Raw genomic sequence first — 24253 nt, forward strand, 5'->3', positions numbered from 1 at the left:
CAGGACCTTGGGAGGACATGTAGATTGATCGATGGATGCGGAGATGGAAGACTAAACTTAGTGAGGCATGATCATAGAGAGCTTGTGGATTGCAAATCTGTTGTCCTAGACTTGTGATGTGGTTCCTGATTGTCCGTGCAAGGTGGTAGGTTGCGATCTGACTTGCAAACAATTTGGTTGTCACAAGGAGCGTGGGAAGGATTTGTTGCAGAGGGTTTACGAAGATCTTGGAAGATGGCTCCAAGAGGATTGGACACTAAGATGATTGCGAAAATCCATGATATAGTGGAGAGGAATTTTTCTAAGATGTTTGCTCGGTTGGATGCTAAAGCTAAGAAGGTTAAGGTGGAAGAGGATGGTTTTGCTGATCAGTTTGTGGAGTCTGATGCAGAACCTGCAGAGCAACTAGAGGTTGTTGCTGAAGTTGTTGTGATCCATAACAGAAATGTAATTTTCTAATTGGGCCACATGGTGGTGCTTAGTTGTAATTCTAAAACGTTATGGAAGATGTAGAAGGTTGTGGATAAGTCATGCATTGGGTGGTAAGTGCCTATTTAAGCAAGGGATATGAGCATTTCTAATCAAGTTTGAGAAGTAGAAGCTAGAAAGCGTGAAGACTTCAAGGTGTGAAAGCTCTAAAGGTGTAGCTCTTAAAGTAGAAATTCTTGGTGAAGCTCTTGGTGTGAAGACTCTTATTTAGGATTTCTCTTATGTTTGAAGAAGTCATATCATCTTGTGGGTGTTGTAAGGATTTTCAAGTACAATAAAATTGCTTGTGGAGCATTTTTTTTATTTCTCTTGGTCTCCATATTGTTGCTTTCTTGATTGTGAGTGGGTAAGGGTGGTGTGGCCCTCTATAAAGTGGTATCAGAGCAGGAGTTCCTGAGTGTACAAGTAGATCGCCGAAGTGTGAGGCAACTTGTACCAGGACCTTGGTTGGGTAAAGTTTATTAGAGTGGGAGTTCCTAAGTGTGTAAACAGATCGTCGAAGCTGAGGCAGTTTGCACTAGGACCTTGGGAGGACATGTAGATTGATCGATGGATGCGGAGATGGAAGACTAAACTTGGTGAGGCATGATCATAGAGAGCTTGTGGATTGCAAATCTGTTGTCCTAGACTTGTGATGTGGTTCTTGATTGTTCGTGCGAGGTGGCAGGTTGTGATCTGACTTGCAAACAATTTGGTTGTCACAAGGAGCATGGGAAGGATTTGTTGCAGAGGGTTTACGAAGATCTTGGAAGATGGCTCCAAGAGGATTGGACCCTAAGATGATTGCGAAAATCCATGATATAGTGGAGAGGAATTTTTCTAAGATGTTTGCTCGGTTGGATGCTAAAGCTAAGAAGGTCAAGGTGGAAGAGGATGGTTTTGCTGATCAGTTTGTGGAGTCTGATGCAGAACCTGCAGAGCAACTAGAGGTTGTTGCTGAAGATATTCCTAATGTTGTTGATGTTGGGACAGGGGTTGGTTTTCATGATCAATTGGTTGAGTCTAACATGGAGATTGTAGAGCATTTGGTCATGGATGATCTAGTTGATGCTGGTGGTGACTTGAATGTTGCAGAGCACTTGGTCATGGATGATCCGATTGTTGGAGGTGAGTTATGTATTGAAGAGCATCTTGTTGTGAGCAATGAGGTTGCTAGTGTTGAGAGTTTGGCATGTGTTGATGGAGATCTACATGTCGCTGTTGATGTGGGGTTTGTTGCTATAGATGTGAAATCACTAGTTGCTGATGTGGATGGGAGTTTTATGCGGAAGCATTATGTTCAGTTTGTTCTTGGGAATGAGCATGTTGATTGGATGGTTGAGATTCTGGTGTTTGATAGAGTAATGCAAATGTGGAAGATTTGCATGGTGGTTTTGTTGTCCCCATTGAGGTGGAAACCTTTGGTGAAGATGAAGATGGTGGTAGATCTTTCTTTTGGCATCAAAGTGTGGGACACACTTTTCTATCTACCAGGGGGAGTCTGATGCAGGAGCATCTTGCATGGAAAAATTATTGGGGGACAAAAAAAAAAAAATTGAAAAAAAAATTTGATTAAAAAAAAAATTGTGGAGGAGAGAGAAAGTGACGAAAATTAGAGGAGAAATAATAAAAAAATAAAAAAGGGGGAAAAAGGAGAAAAGAAAGAAAAAGAGGATGTCTATTTTCGAGGTGTGTAGGTGGCATCTTAGAAGCTTGTGGAAAGTTTCTTAAATCTTGCATTTAATATTTGTTGTGATCCATAAAAGAAATGTAATTTTCTAATTGGGCCACATGGTGGTGCTTAGTTGTAATTCTAGAAGGTTATGGAAGATGTAGAAGGTTGTGGATAAGTCATGCATTGGGTGGTAAGTGCCTATTTAAGCAAGGGATATGAGCATTTCTAATCAAGTTTGAGAAGTAGAAGCTAGACGACGTGAAGACATCAAGGTGTGAAAGCTCTAAAGGTGTAGCTCTTAAAGTAGAAATTCTTGGTGAAGCTCTTGGTGTGAAGACTCTTATTTAGGATTTCTCTTATGTTTGAAGAAGTCATATCATCTTGTGGGTGTTGTAAGAATTTTCAAGTATAATAAAATTGCTTGTGGAGCATTTTTTTTATTTCTCTTGGTCTCCATATTGTTGCTTTCTTGATTGTGAGTGGGTAAAGGTGGTGTGGCCCTTTATCAAACATGCATGTTGTATGACTTACATGCCATACTTGATTACTTTCTGTATGATGGCAAGTTATCTACCAAGTGAAGAAGTAGTGGTGTTCATATATGCATGATGATACCAGACATTAGCATCCCCTTCCACTATATTCCATTTTCCATTTCAATGACTGTACATCCACCTACCATAATATATGATTCTCTCCATTTGCCATACTATATGGGCATCTTCCTTCCTTCATACAAAATACTCCCTCCCATACCGTACACATATTCTCCTCTAGTTGATCCTCCGTACACACTTTCCTCCATACCAATTCATTTGGTATTATTTTGTACGACCAAGACATTCTTCCCTACATCAGTTGGTGTTGCACACTAATTTGGTTTATCACAAAAAGTATGGTTTACCAATACACTAGGTTGGGTACAATGGGGCCTATTCTAGTGGACTCACTTTGGTGAAGAAGTTTCTAAGAATAGGATACTATTAACCTTCTTTGGAAAAATGCATATTAATTTGTGAGATGACACATCCCTTGTCAACAACATGGTGGTTTGATATACACCCTTCAGCCCACGATAACATGTTGGCCCTTCTCATGTTGGGGTTTTGACCTTTTTTTGCTACATTTATCCAAATTCTTTGAATGACCACAAGTATATAATTTTTGCCACAAAGTATTTCACAAAGTGGGTTAAGGCTATTCCACTTACTTATAGTATGGAGAAACAAGTTTGAAATTTAATACTTACTACATGATCTATTTCTACAACATTCCTAGGACATATTCACTAACAACATATCCTCTTTGAAAAATATGGAGATCTCTACACTGTGTAAGAAGTTTAGAATCAGTCAACGATTCTCATTGAAATATTTCCCCCAAGGAAATGGTCAAGTTGAGGCTACAAATAAGACTATCTTGAAAATCCTAAAAAAGATAATCTACGACATTGGCCATGACTAACACCTTTAACTCACCCCCACCCTTTGGGCCTATTGAACCTCTATTTTAACTCTCACAAATTTCACTCCATTTTTCCTTGTTTTCGGTATTGAGGTTGTTCTTCCCATCTAAATTGAGCTCGCATCACTTAGAATCTTTTTGAAGAATTTGATTTCCAAAGAATAATATTGAGTTGCATGCTTGCAAGATCTGTAACTCCTTAATGAGAGGCACCTCAAATCCTTAAACTGCCTTCATGTGTATTATAATATCTTGTGTTTGTAGTTTGACAAGAAGATCAAGCCTTATGAGTTTGTGGTTGGTGATCTAGTCTTGCAACATAACATGAAGAACCTCCTCAACTGAGAAAGGTAAGGAAACTTTGAGCCTAATTGCTTTGAATTATTTATCATTACAACTAAATTTGTCTTTGGAGTTTATCAAATTGCTACCTCAAAGGGAGACCCACTCCCGACTCCTATCAATATTGAGCACATCATAATTTAAAAACATCCGAAAGTTCAAAAATTTCAAAAATAATATAAAAACTTCTTAAAGAAAGTCTAGAAAGCAAAAAAGTCATCACTTTGGTGAAAACTGGTAAAAAGCCACCTTGGTGATATATAAATATATATATAAAAATATTGTTAAAAATACAAAAATTCAAAAAATGTCAAGAGAAACAAATTATCCAGCAGTAAAAACTTGGCAATTAAGCACTCTGGATAAGTACCATGGTGAGAACCTGTTTTAGGTGCCACACATAGAAAACTTGGATCTATTATCTACTAGGTACACTCATCCCTCTTAATTCTCTTACTTGCCCCATCTTTGTTCAAGGTCCTATTTGATTCACCTTTTTGTGTAAGAGTCCTATCCAATTCACCTATTTGTGCATCACTTTTTCCAAAAGACCTATAGTCTACAAGGAAATAACTTCCACTTGTTCCAAAAGACCTATATGTTGGAAATGTAATGCAAACTAGGTGACTGATGTGGGGGGGGGGGGGGGTGTTAGTGAATAAGGAACCACTTAGACTTCTTTCACTTAATTCACTTTTTTAAGTTGTTTAATCTACTTGCATGCAAGAAACATGAAAGTAAAGTAACAACATCATAACATGATATTTGGTAACCTAGAAACCCTCCAAGTAGAAGGTAAACTGGGGTGGGGATGACACCCACAATGCTTCAACTACTGCAGTAATAAAGTTGTCATGTTAAGGCTTACAATCGATCACTTCTGGTGATCTTACTTGGGTAAGAGTAATAAGGATTGTTAGGTCCACCTTATGAATGGATTTATACAATACAGTTAAGTATGTACTCAGCTTAAGAATTTGTTGCTAAATTTCTTTCAAAATATAATATATTTTTATTAAAAGTAATTTATATATTACATAATAAATATCAAAACCTTAATTTATTTGCATTGTAGTATTGATACACAATTCTAATTTCTTAAAAAAATATAGATAAAAGAAATTAACAAGCACGAACAGCTCCTTGCGCTCATATTTTGTATTTCATATGACCATTGTATTTGTAGGTGCAGTTCCTATTAAAAACCCACGCTCAGTTAGGGTTTTAATTTCGTTGAACTATAAGTTCTCTTTCTATTTCACTACCTCTCTCATCTTTGAGATCGTGAGGAAGGCCATCTAGGTTGAGCCGAGGGACAGGCAACAGCGGCGATCATGGGTAAGCTTGAGATTTTGCATTTTCAGACCTTTCCTGAGCTTATTCTGTTTTCTCTGGTGGAAATCTTTTCATGTATAAGCTTTTTTTTCAATGGATACAAATATGACATGTATTGCTGTATCGATGCAGGTATCTCACGAGATTCCATGCACAAGAGACGTGCGACGGGTGGAAAGAAGAAGCAATGGAGAAAGAAGAGAAAGTAAGTTCCATATTCGCCCTCTATATTTTATGCGTAGTTCCGATTACATGTGGAACTGTGGCAATATCAAATATTTCATTATGTTGAAATTTTAAGGTCTAGATTTTTTGGGGTTCGTCTAGGTATGAGCTGGGGAGGCAGCCGGCAATGACGAAATTATCTAGCAACAAAACGGTCAGGCGTGTGCGTGTCAGGGGAGCTAATGTTAAATGGAGGGCTCTGAGGCTCGATACTGGGAATTACTCCTGGGGATCGGAGGCCGTAACGAGGAAAACGCGTATATTGGATGTAGTTTACAATGCATCGAACAATGAACTTGTCAGGACGCAAACACTGGTCAAATCTGCAATTGTCCAAGTTGACGCCGCCCCTTTCCGCATCTGGTATCAGCAGCACTATGGCCAGGATATTGGCCGCAAGAAGAAGAGTCCTGCTGCCGGGAAGAAGGAAGCCGAGGTTTGTAGGCAATAATTTGTTATTTGACCTTTTCTTTTTTTTTCCTTTAAAGGGATTTTAAGGTGTAAATTTTTTTTTTCTTCAAAATAATTATATTCGAAATTCAGTTTGCATATAGATTCAGAAGGTTTTGTTTATTGATTCATTTTTTAACATTTTTTTTTTTTTTTGGGTCGGTAATGAGTTTTTTTAATATATTATTAAAATATCAATATTACAGAAATACAAACAGGCTTCAAAAAGTAGCCATCCTTTCCACATTCACGTTTCTTTACTAGAAACCTTTTAATTTATACAAGTAGACACTCCTATATCCCTCAGCCCCCTATCATGATAAGCCCCTCTCAAATACATCTTAGCCCTTTGTAATTGGCTTCATCGTAAACATCAAAAAGAAACTAAAGTTTATAATCTGAAATTTCTGGCTTTTTCTTTCACTTTGCTATCGCTTGGTCCTTTCCTGCATGCGTTCCTCAGCACCATTGTTCCGGTTGTCCCAGTGTGCCTTCAAAGCTATCCTTTAAGTCTTTGAGTTGATCTGCTCCGTTGCCTGGTTCCTTTGCTTTCCTCAAAAACTCCCTTCCTTAGATCACTTAAAACACCTGTCGATTTTGCCCACAAAAATTTTCCACAAAATTGAGTCTTCCACTTTTTCATAATTCGTCCAGCCTCACCATGAATTTTGCTCTATCCATCCTCCTTGTCCTTCTTTCACCAGCACTTATCCTCTTTCTTGGGTGATTTATGAAAAAACCTCTTAACTCTCTGCCCACTCTCCTCCTGAAAGCATTCAATTTCCGCCACCAATTTTGTCCAAGCCTGGTTTGCTCTTGCTTTATAAACATCCTTATCAACTCCGGTTGGCCACCACAGGAATCCCACTCGGCCTCTTCTCATTCCTTTTTCATAGTTTTCGTAGCACTCGCTGTTATCAAATCCTTTCCCCAACCATGCCCACTCTAAAAGCACCAGCACTTATCCTCTTTCTTGGGTGATTTATGAAAAAACCTCTTAACTCTCTGCCCACTCTCCTCCTGAAAGCATTCAATTTCCGCCACCAATTTTGTCCAAGCCTGGTTTGCTCTTGCTTTATAAACATCCTTATCAACTCCGGTTGGCCACCACAGGAATCCCACTCGGCCTCTTCTCATTCCTTTTTCATAGTTTTCGTAGCACTCGCTGTTATCAAATCCTTTCCCCAACCATGCCCACTCTAAAAGGGATTGCATTCCCACAATTAAATCTGCAGGGAACAAGTTTTTCATCACCCACTCCACCTCATCTGCCGGGCTTTCAATTTCCAGTCCATGCACCATTATGATTGCTGCAATATCCGCGTTAATCTTCCAATGATGTGTGGAATTTTGAAAAAGCTCACCAACTGTCTCTTTCACAGCTTCCACTACTCCCAGCATTGGGCATTTTAACAGCATTTTCAGCTTTTTGTTCTGCACCGGCCCAAAAAGAGCTTTCTGCTGTCGACTAGTTTGAAAGGTAAAGGTCACCTCCATCTTCTTTCAAATCCGTCACTTTCACTTCTGTCAATTACTATTTAGGTGGTTATAATTGCTTTCCATTCATTAATATATATTGCTTTTTCGCTGCCTTCCCTTTGAAGAAACTGTCCCATCGCTCCTCCGCACATATCGAACAGGCCAATTGCCACCTTTTGTCATAATGAAAATCATAATTGCCGATTTCCCAATTTTCTTCCTCTCTTTTACTGTCAGTCCTTTGTGACGTCAGTCATCATTCCTTTCTTTCTCCAAAGCATTCGACCTGCCTTAAAAAGGTAACCACTTAATCAATGTTAAATTCTACTTGCTCCGTCATTTCCCAATGGCTACAGAAATCAAAGATTGGCTTTCCATCATCTGCTAAACCTACTGCCCATTTTGACAAAGCATTTGCCTCCCTGTTAGCTTCTCTAAACACGACATATTTTAAACTCCTCAAAACCATTTAACTCCTCCATAATAGATTCTGACAAATTTCTTAGTTGCCATGCATGGATTGAATTTTTACTCACTGCCTGCACCACCACCATTGAGTCCTTCTCTAAAATAATTTTTCTCCCCCCACATCTTTTTATACATTTTAAAGTTAACAATGCAGGTTGGAACTCAGCTTCATTATTTGACCCATCATTCAGCTTTAATGCTCCACAAGCTACAATTTCGCCTGAATTGTCCTTTACAATGCATCCTGTCCTGAATTCCCCGGGTTTCCTTTAGATGCTCCATCAAAGTTTACTTTTAGCCAGCCTATTTCAGGAGCTTCCCCTCCACCTCCTTCCTTTTCTTGGCGTTAGAATTTGCTATTCTTGTATCTCCTGCCTTTCCAAATTTATTCCTTGGCCACCTATACTGTATTGTCCTATTAGAGTTTATGAACTCATAATTTGATAAATTTTTCCTAAAGACTGCTGCATTCACCACTTCTTCAATAGAATGATCTATTTGTTTTAAGAGCCGATCAATTGATTCTGATCTATTCTGAAATATCCTCCTTTTTCTTTCCTTCCAAACTTCCCATATTGCAATTGAGGGGCATATTCTCCAAATGCATTCCAAACAGTTTTTTCTTCCTCCCCTTGGCCATGCAATTTAACATTTAATTTTCGCCGAAATTTTTGACAACCTTAAAATTTATGTTTATTCGAGCACTGTTTGGAGATGCATGTAAGCTAGTCATAAATAGAGTTTTTTTAATGTAAAATCCCACTGTACACAACATTTGATATTGCTCATTTGAGAGCTTATAGATTTCGTTTTCCACGAAGCTTTTAACTACCACTTTCTATGCTTCACACTCCTCTGCCTATTGCATACTCCTCCAACTTGGTTGCAACCATACACAGATTAATATTTCGCTGCTTCAGCTTGGGTCTGATTGCAGCAATTTATTGTGATCTACAACCACACATAATTACAATAATTCTTATTCAATCATGAAATGGATCAATGCGAATGTTTTTTATTGTAATATTAATGAAGACCAATCTTCAAGGGTTATATTTTGATATGATTATTTTGATGTTGGCACAATCGTTGTATGTTGATATTGTCCTTGTTAATTAAATGTTGACTGTATCAACCTTATTTCCAAAACAAGAGGAATATGAATCTGCATATATGGAGAGATAGTGTGTGTGGTGTGTGTGTATGTGTGTCACTGTGTGTGTGTGTGTATATTTATATCAAAACATAAGAACTTTAGTTGAGCTGAAAGTCTAAAGTTAGTGTATCATAAATCAATTTATATAATAGCACAGTTATACATGATTTTCACGCTTCTCCAATCAGAAATTTGTGTTCAAACCAATTGCTTTCCTTGTTGATGGCCCATGCCTTTCTGGAACCCTTATATATATTTATCGGTGGCCTCCCTTTGCTTGTATTTGTTGTTTTTTTAACTAACTGCTGCTGCTTGGCTTAATATAATCACTTCGAAACTGAAACTCTTAATTTAGATTTCTGCTTCATTCTGATTACTACTTTTAAATTGGATTTCTGCTTCATTCTGATTACTTCTTTTAATTTAGATTTCTGCTGCATTCTGATCACTACTTTTTTAGTAATTGCTGCTGAGTTATTATTTTTAAGTTCCATCTTACATGAGTCGCCTTTATCAGAAGTTTGTTTCAAATCAATTGCTTTTCTTGTTTATGACCCATGCCTTTCTGGAACCGACCCTTAGATATATTTACATCTTTCTTCTTGAGGTGGAAAGACCTGTTACTTTCTGTGATCATCTCCTTTATGAGTGGCCTAGGCTCCCTTTGCTTGTATTTGTTATTTTTTAACTAGCTGCTGCTGCTTGGCTAAATTTAATCACTTCTTGACTGAAAGTCTTAATTTAGATTGCTTCTTCATTCTTATCACTAATTTTCGAGTAATCGCTGCTGACTTATTATTTTCAAGTTGCATCTTACACATGTCGCCTTTATTATGTAGGACGATAAATCTTTGTGTTTGATGGTTAGAAATTGTGAAGTCTTTAAGCATTAAGACAACTTTCTGATTACTCATACTGTGGTGGGGATATGACAAGTCACAAATACAATATGCATGAATTGACACATGCCCGTGTCCTGTTCCAAAGCTTTTGGACATAGTCTTAAATTCTTATGGAAACAAATAGTTCCCCTGAGATTTTGCTGATCAGAGATATTATTGGAATTGATGTCAATTTGTAGCATTGATTTATCTATGCAGTCACAAGGATTTTTCCGTAAGTCTAAACTATGACTGACTTTAGCTGGAACATAGACTGCAACTATCAATAAAAACAAAACATTCAAGAGCAATATAATCAGCAATAAACTATTTGCTATCAACGAAACAAAACATTCTAGAACAATATGAACAGCAATAAACTATTGAGCTTTTTCTTCATGATTGAAAATTAAAACGGATAATCTTTGAATAACTAATAGATAAAAAATAACAGATAATCCATGACTACGAAATTGAAGTATTTTATTCAGTCTTTCTGAGCTATGATCAATTTATTTGTGTGTTTCTTGTGCACATGCAGGAGGGTGAAGCTGCTGAAGAGAAACGAAGCAAACATGTATTAAGAAAGGTAGAGAAGCGATGTGAGGGTCACAAATTAGACCCTCATATGGAAGAACAGTTTGCAGGGGGAAAGCTTATGGCTTGCATTTCTTCTCGCCCTGGACAATGTGGGCGTGCGGATGGGTATGTGCACATTTGAAATGATATGCTTATTGGAAACTTGGGCAAAATGTTTTTTTTAAAAATGGTTATCAATGAGCAATCTGATTTTCTCCAGGTACATCCTGGAAGGCAAGGAGCTTGAATTCTACACTAAAAAATTGCAGAGAAAGAAAGGAAAGGGCGGTGCTGGAGCTGCCTAAGCATTGATTTTGGCTCCTTGAGACTTTTGTTAAAGTTTGTTTTGTGGTAAACAATTTTGAGTCAGATTTAGGGTGACTATCTGGTAGCTGAGAAGGGTGAATTTTTCTTTCAATCATATATTTGACTTGGTGTATATTACTTTAAAATTTAATTGATGACTGGTTGCTCTTATTTCTAGCACTGGAAATAAAATAGCACATGTGAGGAACATGCTGTTTTAAGTTCTGTTATTAGAATCTATTCGCTGCATCTTGAATTAATCTTGTTTTAGTAAGAAGTAATTAGTTTTGTTTCCTTTAGTCTATTGTGAAACAGACTGCTGGACCGCTGTGTACCAGATATTGTACTGCCAGGAACCTATTTTTTTTAGAAGAGTGAACATGCATTAAATATTTTGATAATTATGTTTCAATGGAGGAGAACTTTTTGCTGGTTTTGATGGTGGTTTACCATATTTCGACTACTGCAATCTTTTTAGGTCCAGAAAATGTGTTGGGAGCTGCATTGATCTTAAGATGCTTTTATTGGTTCATGGGTTTTTTTTACATAGAATACTCAGATTTAACATTATTTAGAGTGAAACAATTCCAATAAGCATATCTTTATTTGCTCACACAGAATACTGAGAATCTTGGTTGTAAATGAGGATTTTAGAGTTCATAGAAGCACTTCCATGTGGCCATTTTGAAGGTATATCCAACTTGAGGGTAAAGGCAGTGTTAACTTCGTTTGGAGGCTTTTGTTTGGATATTCCATGCATGGATTATAGTTTGGATATTCCACCATGGATTAGAAGAGTGAAGGCTGAACAGCCAAATATTTTCACGTGTTACCAATCAACCATTTTGTTAGTTAACTTTGTGCTAACTAACATGGTTCTGTCCTATATTATAATTACAACATTCTTGTTAGGCATTTAAAATGTGTTTTGAGAAATTAGAAGCCTAGTCTCCGAGTCTGTGACTCCCAACTTCTACTCATTTTATCTTAATCTGAGTGCCTTTTCTTCTGGACTAATGACTTCAGAAGCAAGCATTTTTGCTTGCTCATCTGCAGCACTACATCCAAACTGTGCATTGTTGAACTCCTTTTTCAATGTATTTAGTTCCAACACATGAGCATTGATCTCCTCTTTTGGCCTTTCCAGATCATATTTTAATTGACTAATGACGGCATCCTGTTGATTGAAGGCCTCTGTAAGGGATGAATTTCCATTACCTAAAGATTCTGTTAGTGTCCTTCAAGCATCAAGAGCTCACAACAGTGCAAATCTCTCATGTTAAATATTCAGCATGGTGTTCAAGACCTCCAAAGTAATCATTCTTCGGGATGAAGAACCCTATCACGTGATCCCAACTATTTTTAGTTTTTGTTTTCCTTTTTCATTTTCTGCCAAGACCTCATAGCACTAGGCTCAAGATCAGTTTGTGTTGTGGCAGATGATTCTGACGAGGCAATAGAATTTAGGAAAGATGGATGTGAGTGCTGGCTGTGAGTTGTGGACCGAATGAGTCATGATCCTGTGACTGCCTATTATTGCGCCCATCAAAAGATGAGTATTTTCTCCCTAGCCTTGAGATTGTAGTCTCTTCTTTCCTATAAATGCCATTGCCAAAAGCCCCATGTTCATTGGCAAATTTGTTTGCAGAAAACCATGTTATCAACAAATTATTGTTTATGTGGATCGAACCAGTATGTCTATATCTGATTCATGTTAGGATCGTCAGCTGAATGCAATAAACTTGGTTGTGTCATGGGTTGCATTTTCTCTCTATACTGAGGATTCTCCTTTTCATTCTTGAGAAAAAACTAGAAGAAACTTGTTCAAGTGGCGGCATTCTTTCTTTGAATTCATTTTCCTTTCCATTCCTTTCACCGAATTGAATATCTTTAAAATGCGTCCTTCATGGATTCCCATTCTGCTCTATTTGAATTGTGCAAAGCTCTGAAGAATTCTTCAAAGCTGATCGTATCTGTTAAATCAAACTCATTTGATGAAAGAATATCCTGTCTATCGGGTTCATCATTATCCTCGAAGGCTTTCTCTGCAAGTCGCAACCATAAATTGTCTGGCATCAGTTTCATCATTATCTTTAAAGGATGGACTCTGAATGTTGCAACTGTAAATTGGATCTGGCACAATTCTCAAAGTTGTTATTCTGGTCTGAATGTCTTCTCTGGTTGAAGAGTTCACTTTGACATGGTTACCTAAAAATACTTCGACTGCCTGTCCTTCATTAGAGGTGCACAACAAAAGTTGTAGTGTGTGAGGAGTGGAAAACATAATTTTGTGGAACTTTATTGGGATTGTTCTCAAAAGTCCCCTTGCTTCTTCTATTTTTGTAGGCGCATTTCCTTCTGACTGCTTCATGACATGACTGTTCTTAGTTGTAGATGACTGAGAATTTTCAGTGGGGGAAGCATCCTTTTTTGGCTTACAAAATCCTGGTAGATGTGTTGCCTATGATTCCACATTCGACTTGCATGCATATTGTGTGCTTCTACATTTTATGTATGCATTCGCAGGGGTATTTGTAATTGTGTATTCCTCTTAACTCTATTTCACGGTCTCCATCTCCATATTTTCACACACAAGTCTACTGCAACAGCATTTGCATCCATTTGATGAAATCCCTTTGGCTGTTTCGACAAGCAGATATCATATCATAACTTGAGCATTTCCAACAATATTAATTAACATAAAACAAATCCATTGGTGTGCTTTGATGGATGTGGACAGCCGGCTTGCTTTGTGATTGGCCGAAAGTTGTTGGAAGGGTAGAGGAGACTGCTTGCTTCGAAATTGGTTGGAAGTTTTTGGAAGTGTAGATCTGTTTGGAACTAAATGAGAGTGTCACTAACTCTCTTTTTACTTTCCACTCACTTCTTATAACATTGCCTGTTCACTGTTGGGTTTTGGTGCGGCTTCAGTTCAAGAACTAATGCTAAATGCCAAACTCTTCCGTCTTTATGAGTTTATGAGGCTTTAAGTGAGTAAACTGCTAAATCTGATGGTCATCATTTGACAGTTTTTGAAACATGTCAGAATGTTGAAAAGTGATGAACCCAACATATTACAATCACAATATTCTTGTTAGGTGTTTAAAATGGTGTTAGGAGCAGCATCAAAATTTTGTGTGGTTTGTTTGCAGTGGTTAAAGGAACACAATCAAGTTTCTTAAGGTTTTGTTTACCATGAACAATATATGGACATAATTTACTCATTTATGTAAATTTTCATTTTTTATCAGTTCATGCTTTTTCTTAAGGTCTTAAACATATTGGTATTTGTGTGTTTGCGCTTAGATGGTTTTATTTGCATGTAGGGTTTATTCACAATGGAATTTGGAGCCAGACCTCAAATGATCAAATATTTTTCTGATATTGTTTCTGGGTTCTACTTAGGATCCTTTGGGATCAGCATTTTGCTTTGATGCTTGTGGTGTTTGCTCACACTCGTATATATTACAACTTAGTGCGATTTTCTTGTCACTAGAGGACCGGTTGTAGTTATTTGCTAGGCAATGACCTTTTTCTAGATTCACAACGAGCTCAACACCAATCAAGCTGGAGGTATTAGGGCTCTTTAGGAAGTTAAAGTATAAAGCTAATCACAAGAAGATACTGTTGCTGTGTTGCATTTTTAAAATGCTGGAGAGTTGAGACTAACAAAAGTAAGTTAAATCCTTTATCTTTAACTATTAGAATGGTTGTTTGGAATTAAAATAAACACCCTCCTTTGTTTTCTCCCAGTTGAGGTTTCTGTATGTGGCCTTAAATTTTTTTTTTGCGCTGCCTATACAAATTAAAAGTAGATGCATGTACTTAAAATGAGATATGCAGTCGGAAGCGACCTTTGCTCCTTGTACTTTTCTTCTACGTTCTTTTATCTTTTGCTCAAGAATCCTAATCATTAGCTCACTGTACACAATCCTTTATTTGATATGAATATTACCCCTGTACCGGATATGATATGCCATGATATATCCAAGTCCTGACATATAATAATATTGTCACTACCCTTTTTATTAAATATCTGATTGGAGTATTTTATCTGCATTTGATGGCCTACTTTTATATTTTGCAAATCAATTATATGAAGGGTTTGATAGATTAATGAAATAAGATAAATGATGAAATGATTTATTACTTCTTACAAGTCTGAAATGGTATCGTTTTGTTGGTGAGGAACAATATCTTTTATGAAGAATGCTTCAATTAATGGACGCAATGTATACATACAACTATGTCTGCTACATTGATAACTTGAAATGAGATGAAAATTATGATGGGCAAGGAATCCGATTAAGTTTCTCTATAAATCAGTGAGTTTTAACTTCAATTGGAGTGATAAACTATTATGGTAATTGATCTGAAAATGCAGAGTTCTGATATAATTGAGAATTGATCCTGATCGGTTGGTTGGATACACGATAAATTATGGAGAATCTAATTTGGTAGAATAAGCGGTTGTGATGTATTTATTTTTATCATGGTTTACGTTTGCAAAGGAGAGATAATAATAACTTTTATAAAAAATGCTTCAATTAATGAATGCATCCTGCTATATTGACAGCTCATAATAGTCTTAAAATGACGGATCAAGTATTTAATGGCAAGGATTCTGATATGTTTATTGGTTTGTCCTTTAAAGATCAGTGAGTTGCTATGATGAGTGAAGTTTTGGAGGTTTGATCTTTGTGGATTGGACAAGATTAAGCATGTACAAACCTGATTTGGCACAAGAAGCTGTTTTGATGTACTCATGACTATGAATCCATAGTTATAAATGCGGCAAGTCAAGCACTAAGTGAAACGACCTAGTAGCCACCAAAGCTAACTTTGTAGGGCTACACATCCTAAATTGTATAAAAAGTGATTGAATGGAACCAGCCATCAAAATCCCTCAAATACCGTTCCCTTTTAGGCTATAATAAATTACCTATTAATATAATAAGGAATTGCTTCTGTGTCACGTGTGCCCACTTGGTAGAAAAGATTGTGATGGGGTCGCTTTAAATAAAATGTGTTAAAATACGTTATGTCAAAAGGTTCTTAATGTGGGGCTTCTACCAAATTACATGTCAATGGATAGACTAGTGCTGTAGTTGAGTGGATGAGCCATGGGTTCTCATTGGTTCAAATAGGGTTTTGGTCACCCATTCGGTGATTGATTGCAGAGTTTCGACCAATGGAAGAATCAGGTTTGAGCTGTGTGCTTTTTAGCTTTATTCTTGGTCTCCAAAGATTGTCTCCACAAACTCAAGCTGGGGTTCGGTTATCCGCCAATCCATATTAAACTGAATGTTTGGGGAAGCAAGAGGGTAGTGATTTCAAGTTTGTTTTCAAAAGGAGAATCTAAACCATTGCTTGAACAACCTAGGATTGGCACATTGGGCACTATGCAACCCTCAATCGAGAAGGTTACCATTGGGGTTTAGCTCATATCGATTCGAATGAAGGAAAAACAACTTTAGAAGAAAAGCTTATTATGATTCTGCCTAGGGAATCAAGGAGGCTACAACAAAGATTACTAAAATAAAGGTTGTTGCAGACAAAGGGACTAGTTAGTGGGGGTTCCTATAAGAATCTTACAACCCCTTATCCTCTCCTTTGGTTTGGTCATCAGAATTGTACGTGAACTATCTTGTAGACATTAAAAGAAGGCTAGAATCCTTGGAGGGCAAGGGACAAGAAGAGTGAAAAATTGGGAGAGGTTACAATAGTTAGTTGGGAATTTGAAAGAGAGAACAAATGGCTGAAAAAGCATGTTTTAAGTCTTCAAGATCACATTGAGAAAGGTTAGCGAGAGATAGTTAGTCTCGAACAAGCTTTGGATGATGGGGAAACAACAATAGCAATAAGCTCGAAAAAAAAAAACGACAAAATCAAATACCACAAAAAAAATAGAAGAGGTCCAAGCAGCTCTAGCAGTAGTGAGAGAAATGATTTAAAATAACAAATAAGAGAGGTCAAAAAGAAATCATTGAAAAACAAACTAGGAAACAATTTAGAGAGGAAAAGAACATACAAGAAAACTTCATTATTGAAGGTTTAAAAGATTATGGGGAATGTGAAAAAACAAAGTTTTGGTGCATGACTTCCTTAGGTACAAGCTAAATTGGATTGGGAAAATTCGACAAGCAAACTTAATTGACAGAAGTATGAGAATGGGTAATAACAAACACGTGAGAGTGACAATAAACCTCATTATTAAAGGTTTAAAAGATTATGGGGAATGTGAAAAAACAACGTTTTGGTGCATGACTTCCTTAGGTACAAGCTAAATTGGATTGGGAAAATACGAAAAGCAAACTTAATTGACATAAGTATGAGAATGGGTAATAACAAACACGTGAGAGTGACAATAAACCTCATTATTAAAGGTTTAAAAGATTATGGGGAATGTGAAAAAACAAAGTTTTGGTGCATGACTTCCTTAGGTACAAGCGAAATTGGATTGGGAAAATATGACAAGCAAACTTAATTGATAGAAGTTTGAGAATGGGTAATAACAAACACGTGAGTCATTTTAAACAACATAGAGGACAAGACAGAATAATGTTTGTTTTCTCTTATGATTAACTTCTTTTCCTTTCTCCCTTTAAGGTCTCTTTTTGTAGCCTTGCATTCTTCGTCATGCCACGGATTAGCTGGAAAATTGTTTTGAGATGCTTGTCTTTGTTCTTATCCTCTTGCAATCCTTTAAAGCTCTTAGAATTAGGGGAATTATTGAGTTGTTGCTGATGTACTATTTCTAATCGTTGCATTAATTGGAATTTGTGTTATCATTAATCATTTAGATTTGTTGTTCAAGGGCGGTGCAAAATATCTCTTTATTCTTACCATTTATGAGTATTTTGCCCTCTTTACGACCTTTTGTGCTATCACTTAAGTATTGATCACTTTGCAGCCTTCTAGCTTTAGTATTGTATTTGGTAAAGAGAGACATATGGTCTAATTTTAGTTCTGTAGGACAATGTTAAATTGTGAAATCTAAAAACTTGGTAATAGATGAGTGAGAACACATCATATAGTTCACTATGCTTTGTTCATTATAGGTTTGATTTTGGCCACATCTTCATGCCATTGTAGGTTATCAGACTATGAAGGCTACAAAGCCACAATAATTTAGCCCCAAAGTGGGACATACCACCTTTATTACCCTACAAGAGCCTTTTACTAATATTGTTTTCATCCTCTTCTTGTCTTCGGTACTCACAATCCATCTCCTTGTCGTACTCAATCTTTAGCCATATAAATTGCTTATTTGAGTCTCCTTTCTCTATTTTGATGTTGTTGTTTTGTGTATCTTTTATCAAAATTGTAATCCCTCTATTTACTTGTCTCTATTTCTTCATTCCACACAATTTTTTTTTAAGTATCTTTCAAATTCTAGAATCCTACACCCTTCATGTTCATGTGTTTCTATGAGGCATATAATGTCTTGCCCTTTGGCTATGAGCCCCAACCTCAATCTTCTCCTCCATGGGTATCCTCTACAATTCCAACTCACCACATTTAGATACTCTCATCGGGTCCTAAGTTCCTATTTTTGAGTCATGGGTTTATCAACAATATGTGCTCTACCATTTCTCATCCAAGCCTATTTGCTTGTAGCCCTTGCTGATTTTACTTTCTTCCACTCCTTTCTCCTTTCCTTTTGTTGGTTAATTGTCAAATCCTCGTCTAAATAGATTTTGCTACTGTGTTGTTTAAGAACTCTAAATTCCACTCCTTAATATCTAGATGACATTAAGAACTCTAAATCTTACTCCTTCCTAAAGAGGTTTTTTGGCTGCTTTGTTGACTTTAAGAAGGATTTCGATATAGTCCCTAGGGATAAACCATGGAATAGAATGGAAGAATTGGAAATTCCAAAAGAATACAAGGCTACTATTTGTAAGCTTTATGAACATGTTAAAGAAAAATCAGAATTAAGGAGGGCATGTCAGAATGCTTTGGGAGCAACTTGGGGGTCAAACATGGATGTCTGTTGTCTCCTACCTTGTTTGGCCTTTATATTGACAAGTTGAAGTAGTGGCTAAACAAAGCCAGTGGAGAAGGAATCCAGTTAGCTGATTATGTGATTATGCTACTTTGTGCGGATGACCTTATCCTCATTGCTAAAATTGCCCATGGGTTTGAGGGAACATTTGAGTAATTTAGAGACCTTTTGCACCGAGGTAAGGATGAAAGCCAACATATCTAAGACTAAGATCATTGGTCTTTTCCTTGAAGCGAAAAAAAAAACATCAACAAACTTTCATATTTAAGGACAACAAATTATAAATTGTGGAAGAATACAAGTATCTGGGAATCAATTTCTATTATCACACCTAGGAAATACGATATGGACATGAGTTTTTTTGCCTCTTCACCTTCAACTTTGTGACCATCTTTTTTGACTCCAGATTGTCAGTATTTCCACCACCAATGATCACATCAAAACACCTATCTTTACATTTGCATCACAACACTTATCTTTACAGTTGCACCTTGTGCGAAATAAACTCGTTCTTTGATCAGGTTCATTCTTGCCACTCAACAGTACTCTTCTGTTAAACAAAACTTCTCCACTTTCAACATCTTCAGAATGTGATGATTTGAGATCTTTATTAACATGCACAACTTTGGCCTGACCTTTAGTTCTTCTATTAGTTCTTCCTTGTTGGGAGCATTCAAATGCTCTATGCCCTTCTTCTCCACAATGAAAACATTTTCCACAAAAACCTCCTCTTCCATATCCTTGCACATTGCCCTTGAATAGCCTTTTTATTGTTGCATAATGAGATTCCCTAGGATCAACTTGAAATCTTGCTTTCTAACTGCATTTTCTATATTAGGTTTGGTGTGAGTCAGATATTGCAAACCTCAAATCGTAGATCTATACTTCTTCCACTCAACTGTAGGTGTCTCATTTTTGCTAGATAACTTGTGACTAGTTACCATTGGTGTACCAACAAGCTTACAACTTTCCAAGCCAAATCTTTTCAATAAGTCTTTTAAATACTTAGCTTGTGATATGAAAATAACATCTCTATTTTGCACAATCTGTAGACCCAAGAAAAACTTCATCTTACCAATCATACTCATCTCAAACTCATTCTTCATCTCTTCAGCAAACTTATCACTTGCTTTATCATTATCTCCAAAGATTATGCCATCAACAAATATCACAACAATCAACAAACCATTTTCAATTTCTTTCAAATACAAATTACTAAATCCAAGTTTTGCCAAATACTTATCCAATCTTGCATACTAGGCTCTAGGTGCTTGTTTTAGACCATACAATGCTTTATTTAATCTGCATACCATGTATTTTTCTTTTGTCAAAGGAAATTCTTTAGGCTGCTCAATGTAAACCTCCTCTTCAAATTCTCCATTGAGAAATATTGACCTTACACTCATCTGATACACTTCAAACTTCTTACTTGTTGCATAAGCCAAGAACATTCTTACTGCTTCCATTTTGGCTATAGGGGCATATGTTTCTTCATAATCTATACCTTCTTGGAGTGAATATCCTTTGCATAGCAATCTAGCTTTGTCCCTCATAACTTCACTTTGTTAATTCATCTTGTTCCTGAATACCCATTTAGTTCTTATAACATTGTTGTCTTTAGGTCTAGCAACCAATTCCCATGTTCCATTCTTCACAACCTGATCTAGTTCTTCCTTCATTGCTTGGATCTAATGATCGTCCTTGCATGCCTCATTTGTGCTTTTAGGTTCAACTTGAGAAATTAAGAACCATTCCTCATGTACTCTGTTTCTTGTCATTACTCCTTTGTCTTTGCTCCCAATAATATGTTCTACAGAGCGATTCTTTTCCAAATTCCTGTACGGTGTAGGAGTTGCTACTTCAACTCTTGTCTCTGCTCTTTGTTCGGATCTTTGTTCTCCTCTTTGCCCATCAATTTGTACATCATTGTTAGTCTCAACGAAAACTTCAATATTTTCTCTAATAAGCATAAAATTATCTTCCTCATCACTAGAAGTATAATCCAACATTTTCTCTTTAACTCCAAAATTTGCATCTATCTTTACATTTGCACTTTCAAGAATTATCTTAGTTCTTTGATTAAAACATCTATAATATGTTCTTTTCAATGAATAACTAAGGAACACACCATCATCACTTCTTGTATCTGACTTATCAATATCATCATCTCTCTTTATGTAACACCTCTAAATATTCTGAAATACTTTACTGATGGTGCATGTGTTGGAAGCATGAATGCTGATGATATTCCAATGGAGGTTATTGTAGAAACATGATTAGATCATTACCATGATGATATGTTACATCCATGACTGTGTTTGTTATTGATGACAACATAACAATTTCTTGTGGTATCTGATAGAAGAACAATGAAAAGATCAAGTTGATATAGATAGATTGTTGAGTACTTTTAGTAGCTAGGTTAAAGAGAGATACTATTAGGTGTCTAGTATATGTAGCTAACTTCAGAAGCATAAGATATTAAGTCTGAAAGAAGTCATGCAAGTTTCGGTAAAGACTAATCTGAGATAGAGTTTACAGAGGAATATTCTGGTAAACTTGTTATATCTCTTAGCAGAGCTGTTATTCTAAAAAGTCAAAGTTAAAGATGTGAAGAAGACATGTTGGTGATGGCGTGGTTAAGTTCGCTGGTCATAATGTTACATGTACGGAAAGATATTCAAGTTGCAAGGTGAAAGATTAATGTTATCGCTAAACGTAATTTGTTCTTAATGTGGTCCTATAATAATTTAATTGAGAAGGTGTAACATCCAACTTAGGGAATTGTTTTATGGATTCGATAAAAGGAAGAAATTTTTTCTTTGTCATGAGTATATAAGTGATTGTAAGAAACACACAGAGCGAAATGCAAAGTTGAGCAGTGCAAAGCAGAAGTGAAGGATACTTCATTGCCGAGGTTTTATTGTGTGATTCGAAGTTGGATACTTGGATCTAAGGTTCATGACTTGGTCTACAAGGTCTAACAGTGATTGGTTAGGTTGACAGACACATGAAAGAAGTTGCAATACCATACACAATTATTCTGCAAGGAATAGTTGAGAGATCAGTTGGATAGTGAGTTCAGTGGTTTTGCCCTAAAAGCTGTTTGGATAGTGGGTCCGTCTTCTACAACTCCTAACAGGGTTGGAATCTTCTAATAGGGATTCAAAGTCTCCTAACAGGGACTCTTATGTACTAAAGGTAGTAATAAACTCCTAACAGGGTCCATCTTCTAACAAGAAATATTATATTAGTGCATCATCTTGTGGCATCATTCTCACCAGAGTTTTCCCTCTAATCAAGGGTTTCCCCAGTTAACATATCTGGTGTAATTGTCTATTTGCATCTTGTTATGGTTGCTATTTACTTTGGTTGAATGGATAAGATTGTTTAAGGTTGATAAATGTTTTAATTATTGGATAACTAATTCACCCCCTCCTCCCCCATCCCCTTAGTTATCTTGGTGGACTATTGTTTCTAACAATTGGTATCAGAGCATTAGGTCCTTGAAGATAAAGTTTAACAACTTTGGGAGATCAATGGCAAGCATGTTCGACAAAGATAGTCTGAAGTTCGATGGAACAAATTATGACAGTTGCAAGGAAACGATGAAGACACATCTGCCTTGTATGGGTCCAAGATATTGGATCTTGACAGAAAAATCAGAGATGATCATTGCTAAAAAAGATTTGAAAACTTGTATCGAGGAAGAAAGAGATCTTTTTATGTGCGACATGAGAGCTAGAGAAGCACTGTTGACTGCATTTCCTAAAATTGAATACAATCAGGTAAAGTCACTTGTTACTTCACATTTGATTTGGAAATGAAGGTGATGAACATTCTAAGAAATTGAGGCTACAAAGTTGGATTTGTGCATATCAAGGTGCTAAAATGATAAAAGATGAATTTGTAAGAACATATGTAGGCAAATTATTAGGAATTACTACAGGTATTAAATCTCAAGGAGGAACCAAAGAAGATGACTAGGTTATATGGAAGATATTGAAGACCTTGACACCACCATTTAAGTCAACAACTCAAATGATATAGTTGTTGATATCTTGTACCAAAGATTTCACAAATGAGACATTGCTTGGAAGACTTGAAGTAGTTGAGAATGAGCTTAGACAGTCTAGAGAATTGACCAAAACAAAAACAACTTTACATGCCTTGAATATTTGACCTAGCTTATCAAGGAGCACAAGTGCTAGAGGAGACTTTGCTAGCAACAACAGATTTGATGAGGACAAAAAAATTGAAGGAGTAGTAGCCTTTTTGGTAAGGAGAGAAAAAGATGGTAAGAAAATCTTTAAATGTTGGACTTATAATGAATTTGGTCATTATGTATCTAAGTGTCCTAAAAGAGGGAAAAAGTATAAAGGAAATTTCAAACCTAGAAGAGATAGAGAATGTTTGTATGTAAATGAAGAAGATGAATTTGATGAACAAGCAATAAGTTCTAGTGATGATGAAATAGGATTTGTAGCAATCAAAGAAGAAAGTCCAGAGAAAGTAGCTTTGGTATCACAAGTTGAAAAGAAATCTGATTGGATAATTGATAGTGGTTGTTCACATCATATGACTGTTGATATGAACAAGTTTGTTGATTTTAAAACTTAGGATGGAGGCATTGTCAAAGTTGGAAACAATGCAACATGCCATGTTAAAGGTATTGGATCTATAACTATTGATGATAAAACTAACACCGAGGATGTATATTTTGTTGATGGTTTGAAGCACAATCTTCTGAGTGTTGGACAACTAGTGGATAAAAGTTATCAGTTGCAGTTCACAGAAAAGGCATGCATGATCAGAAACAAAAATGGAAAGGTAATTGGAACATGAACTAGATCTAGAGGTAATGTATTTCAGTTGAATCCTACTGAAACAACATGTTTGGTTGCAAAGGTAGATGACAATTGGTTATGGCATAAGAGATTTTTTCATATAAACTTTGACAACATTGTGAAGACTAGTAGTATATTTGCAATTAGAGATTTACCTAAGATTATAAAACCTTCTAACACAATTTGCAAGGAGTGTGTTTTGGCAAAGCATAACATAACTTCTTTTCCCTGCAAGAAGTTTACTGCTACAACAAAATTGGAGATTGTACACACAGGTCTCAATGGTCCTATGAAGACTAAATGATTCTATAGTGAAAGACAGTTATAAGCTTCGAGAACCCCTGAACAAAATGAGATAGCTGAAAGAAGAAACATGTTAGTAACAAAAGCAACAAGAGCTATGTTAGCTGAGAATGATGTATCCAAGATGTTTTGGATAGAAGTTTGTGATGTCCCCTTCTAGCTAGAGACATCACTTTAGCTGGTGATTAGCCTATCAGAGACCCTCGTAGGCTAATAAGATTGGATAGAGGGTCACCTTGGTGTGGAGATCCTCCAAGGACCAGAGCA

General features: G+C 36.5%; 1 protein-coding gene and 1 long non-coding RNA gene across 2 annotated transcripts; both read left to right on the top strand.

The window, feature by feature from the left end:
* The first annotated feature begins 5221 nt into the window (after nt 1–5221).
* LOC149536176 (small ribosomal subunit protein eS8-like) lies at nt 5222–10999 on the top strand. The gene is made up of 5 exons (XM_089806699.1): nt 5222–5287; nt 5417–5489; nt 5612–5945; nt 10485–10648; nt 10743–10999. The coding sequence occupies exons 1-5, from the start codon at nt 5284–5286 to the stop codon at nt 10825–10827; spliced, it is 660 nt and encodes a 219-aa protein (XP_089662825.1). The 5' UTR covers nt 5222–5283; the 3' UTR covers nt 10828–10999.
* Nucleotides 11000–11975: 976 nt separating this feature from the next.
* On the top strand, nt 11976–12600 carry LOC149536177 (uncharacterized). Its single transcript, XR_016357819.1, has 2 exons — nt 11976–12141; nt 12268–12600. It is a non-coding gene; the product is annotated as an uncharacterized LOC149536177 (long non-coding RNA).
* Nucleotides 12601–24253: the final 11653 nt, after the last annotated feature.

The sequence above is a fragment of the Cupressus sempervirens genome, chromosome 10, assembly GCF_028749045.1.
Source record: "Cupressus sempervirens isolate cs-2001-9-10 chromosome 10, ASM2874904v1, whole genome shotgun sequence".
NCBI lineage: Eukaryota > Viridiplantae > Streptophyta > Pinopsida > Cupressales > Cupressaceae > Cupressus > Cupressus sempervirens.

Coding starts and splice junctions, on each gene's coding strand:
- LOC149536176 (XM_089806699.1), top strand. Junction 5,490..5,611: donor CAATGGAGAAAGAAGAGAAA/GTAAGTTCCATA, acceptor GGGTTCGTCTAG/GTATGAGCTGGGGAGGCAGC. Junction 10,649..10,742: donor CAATGTGGGCGTGCGGATGG/GTATGTGCACAT, acceptor GATTTTCTCCAG/GTACATCCTGGAAGGCAAGG.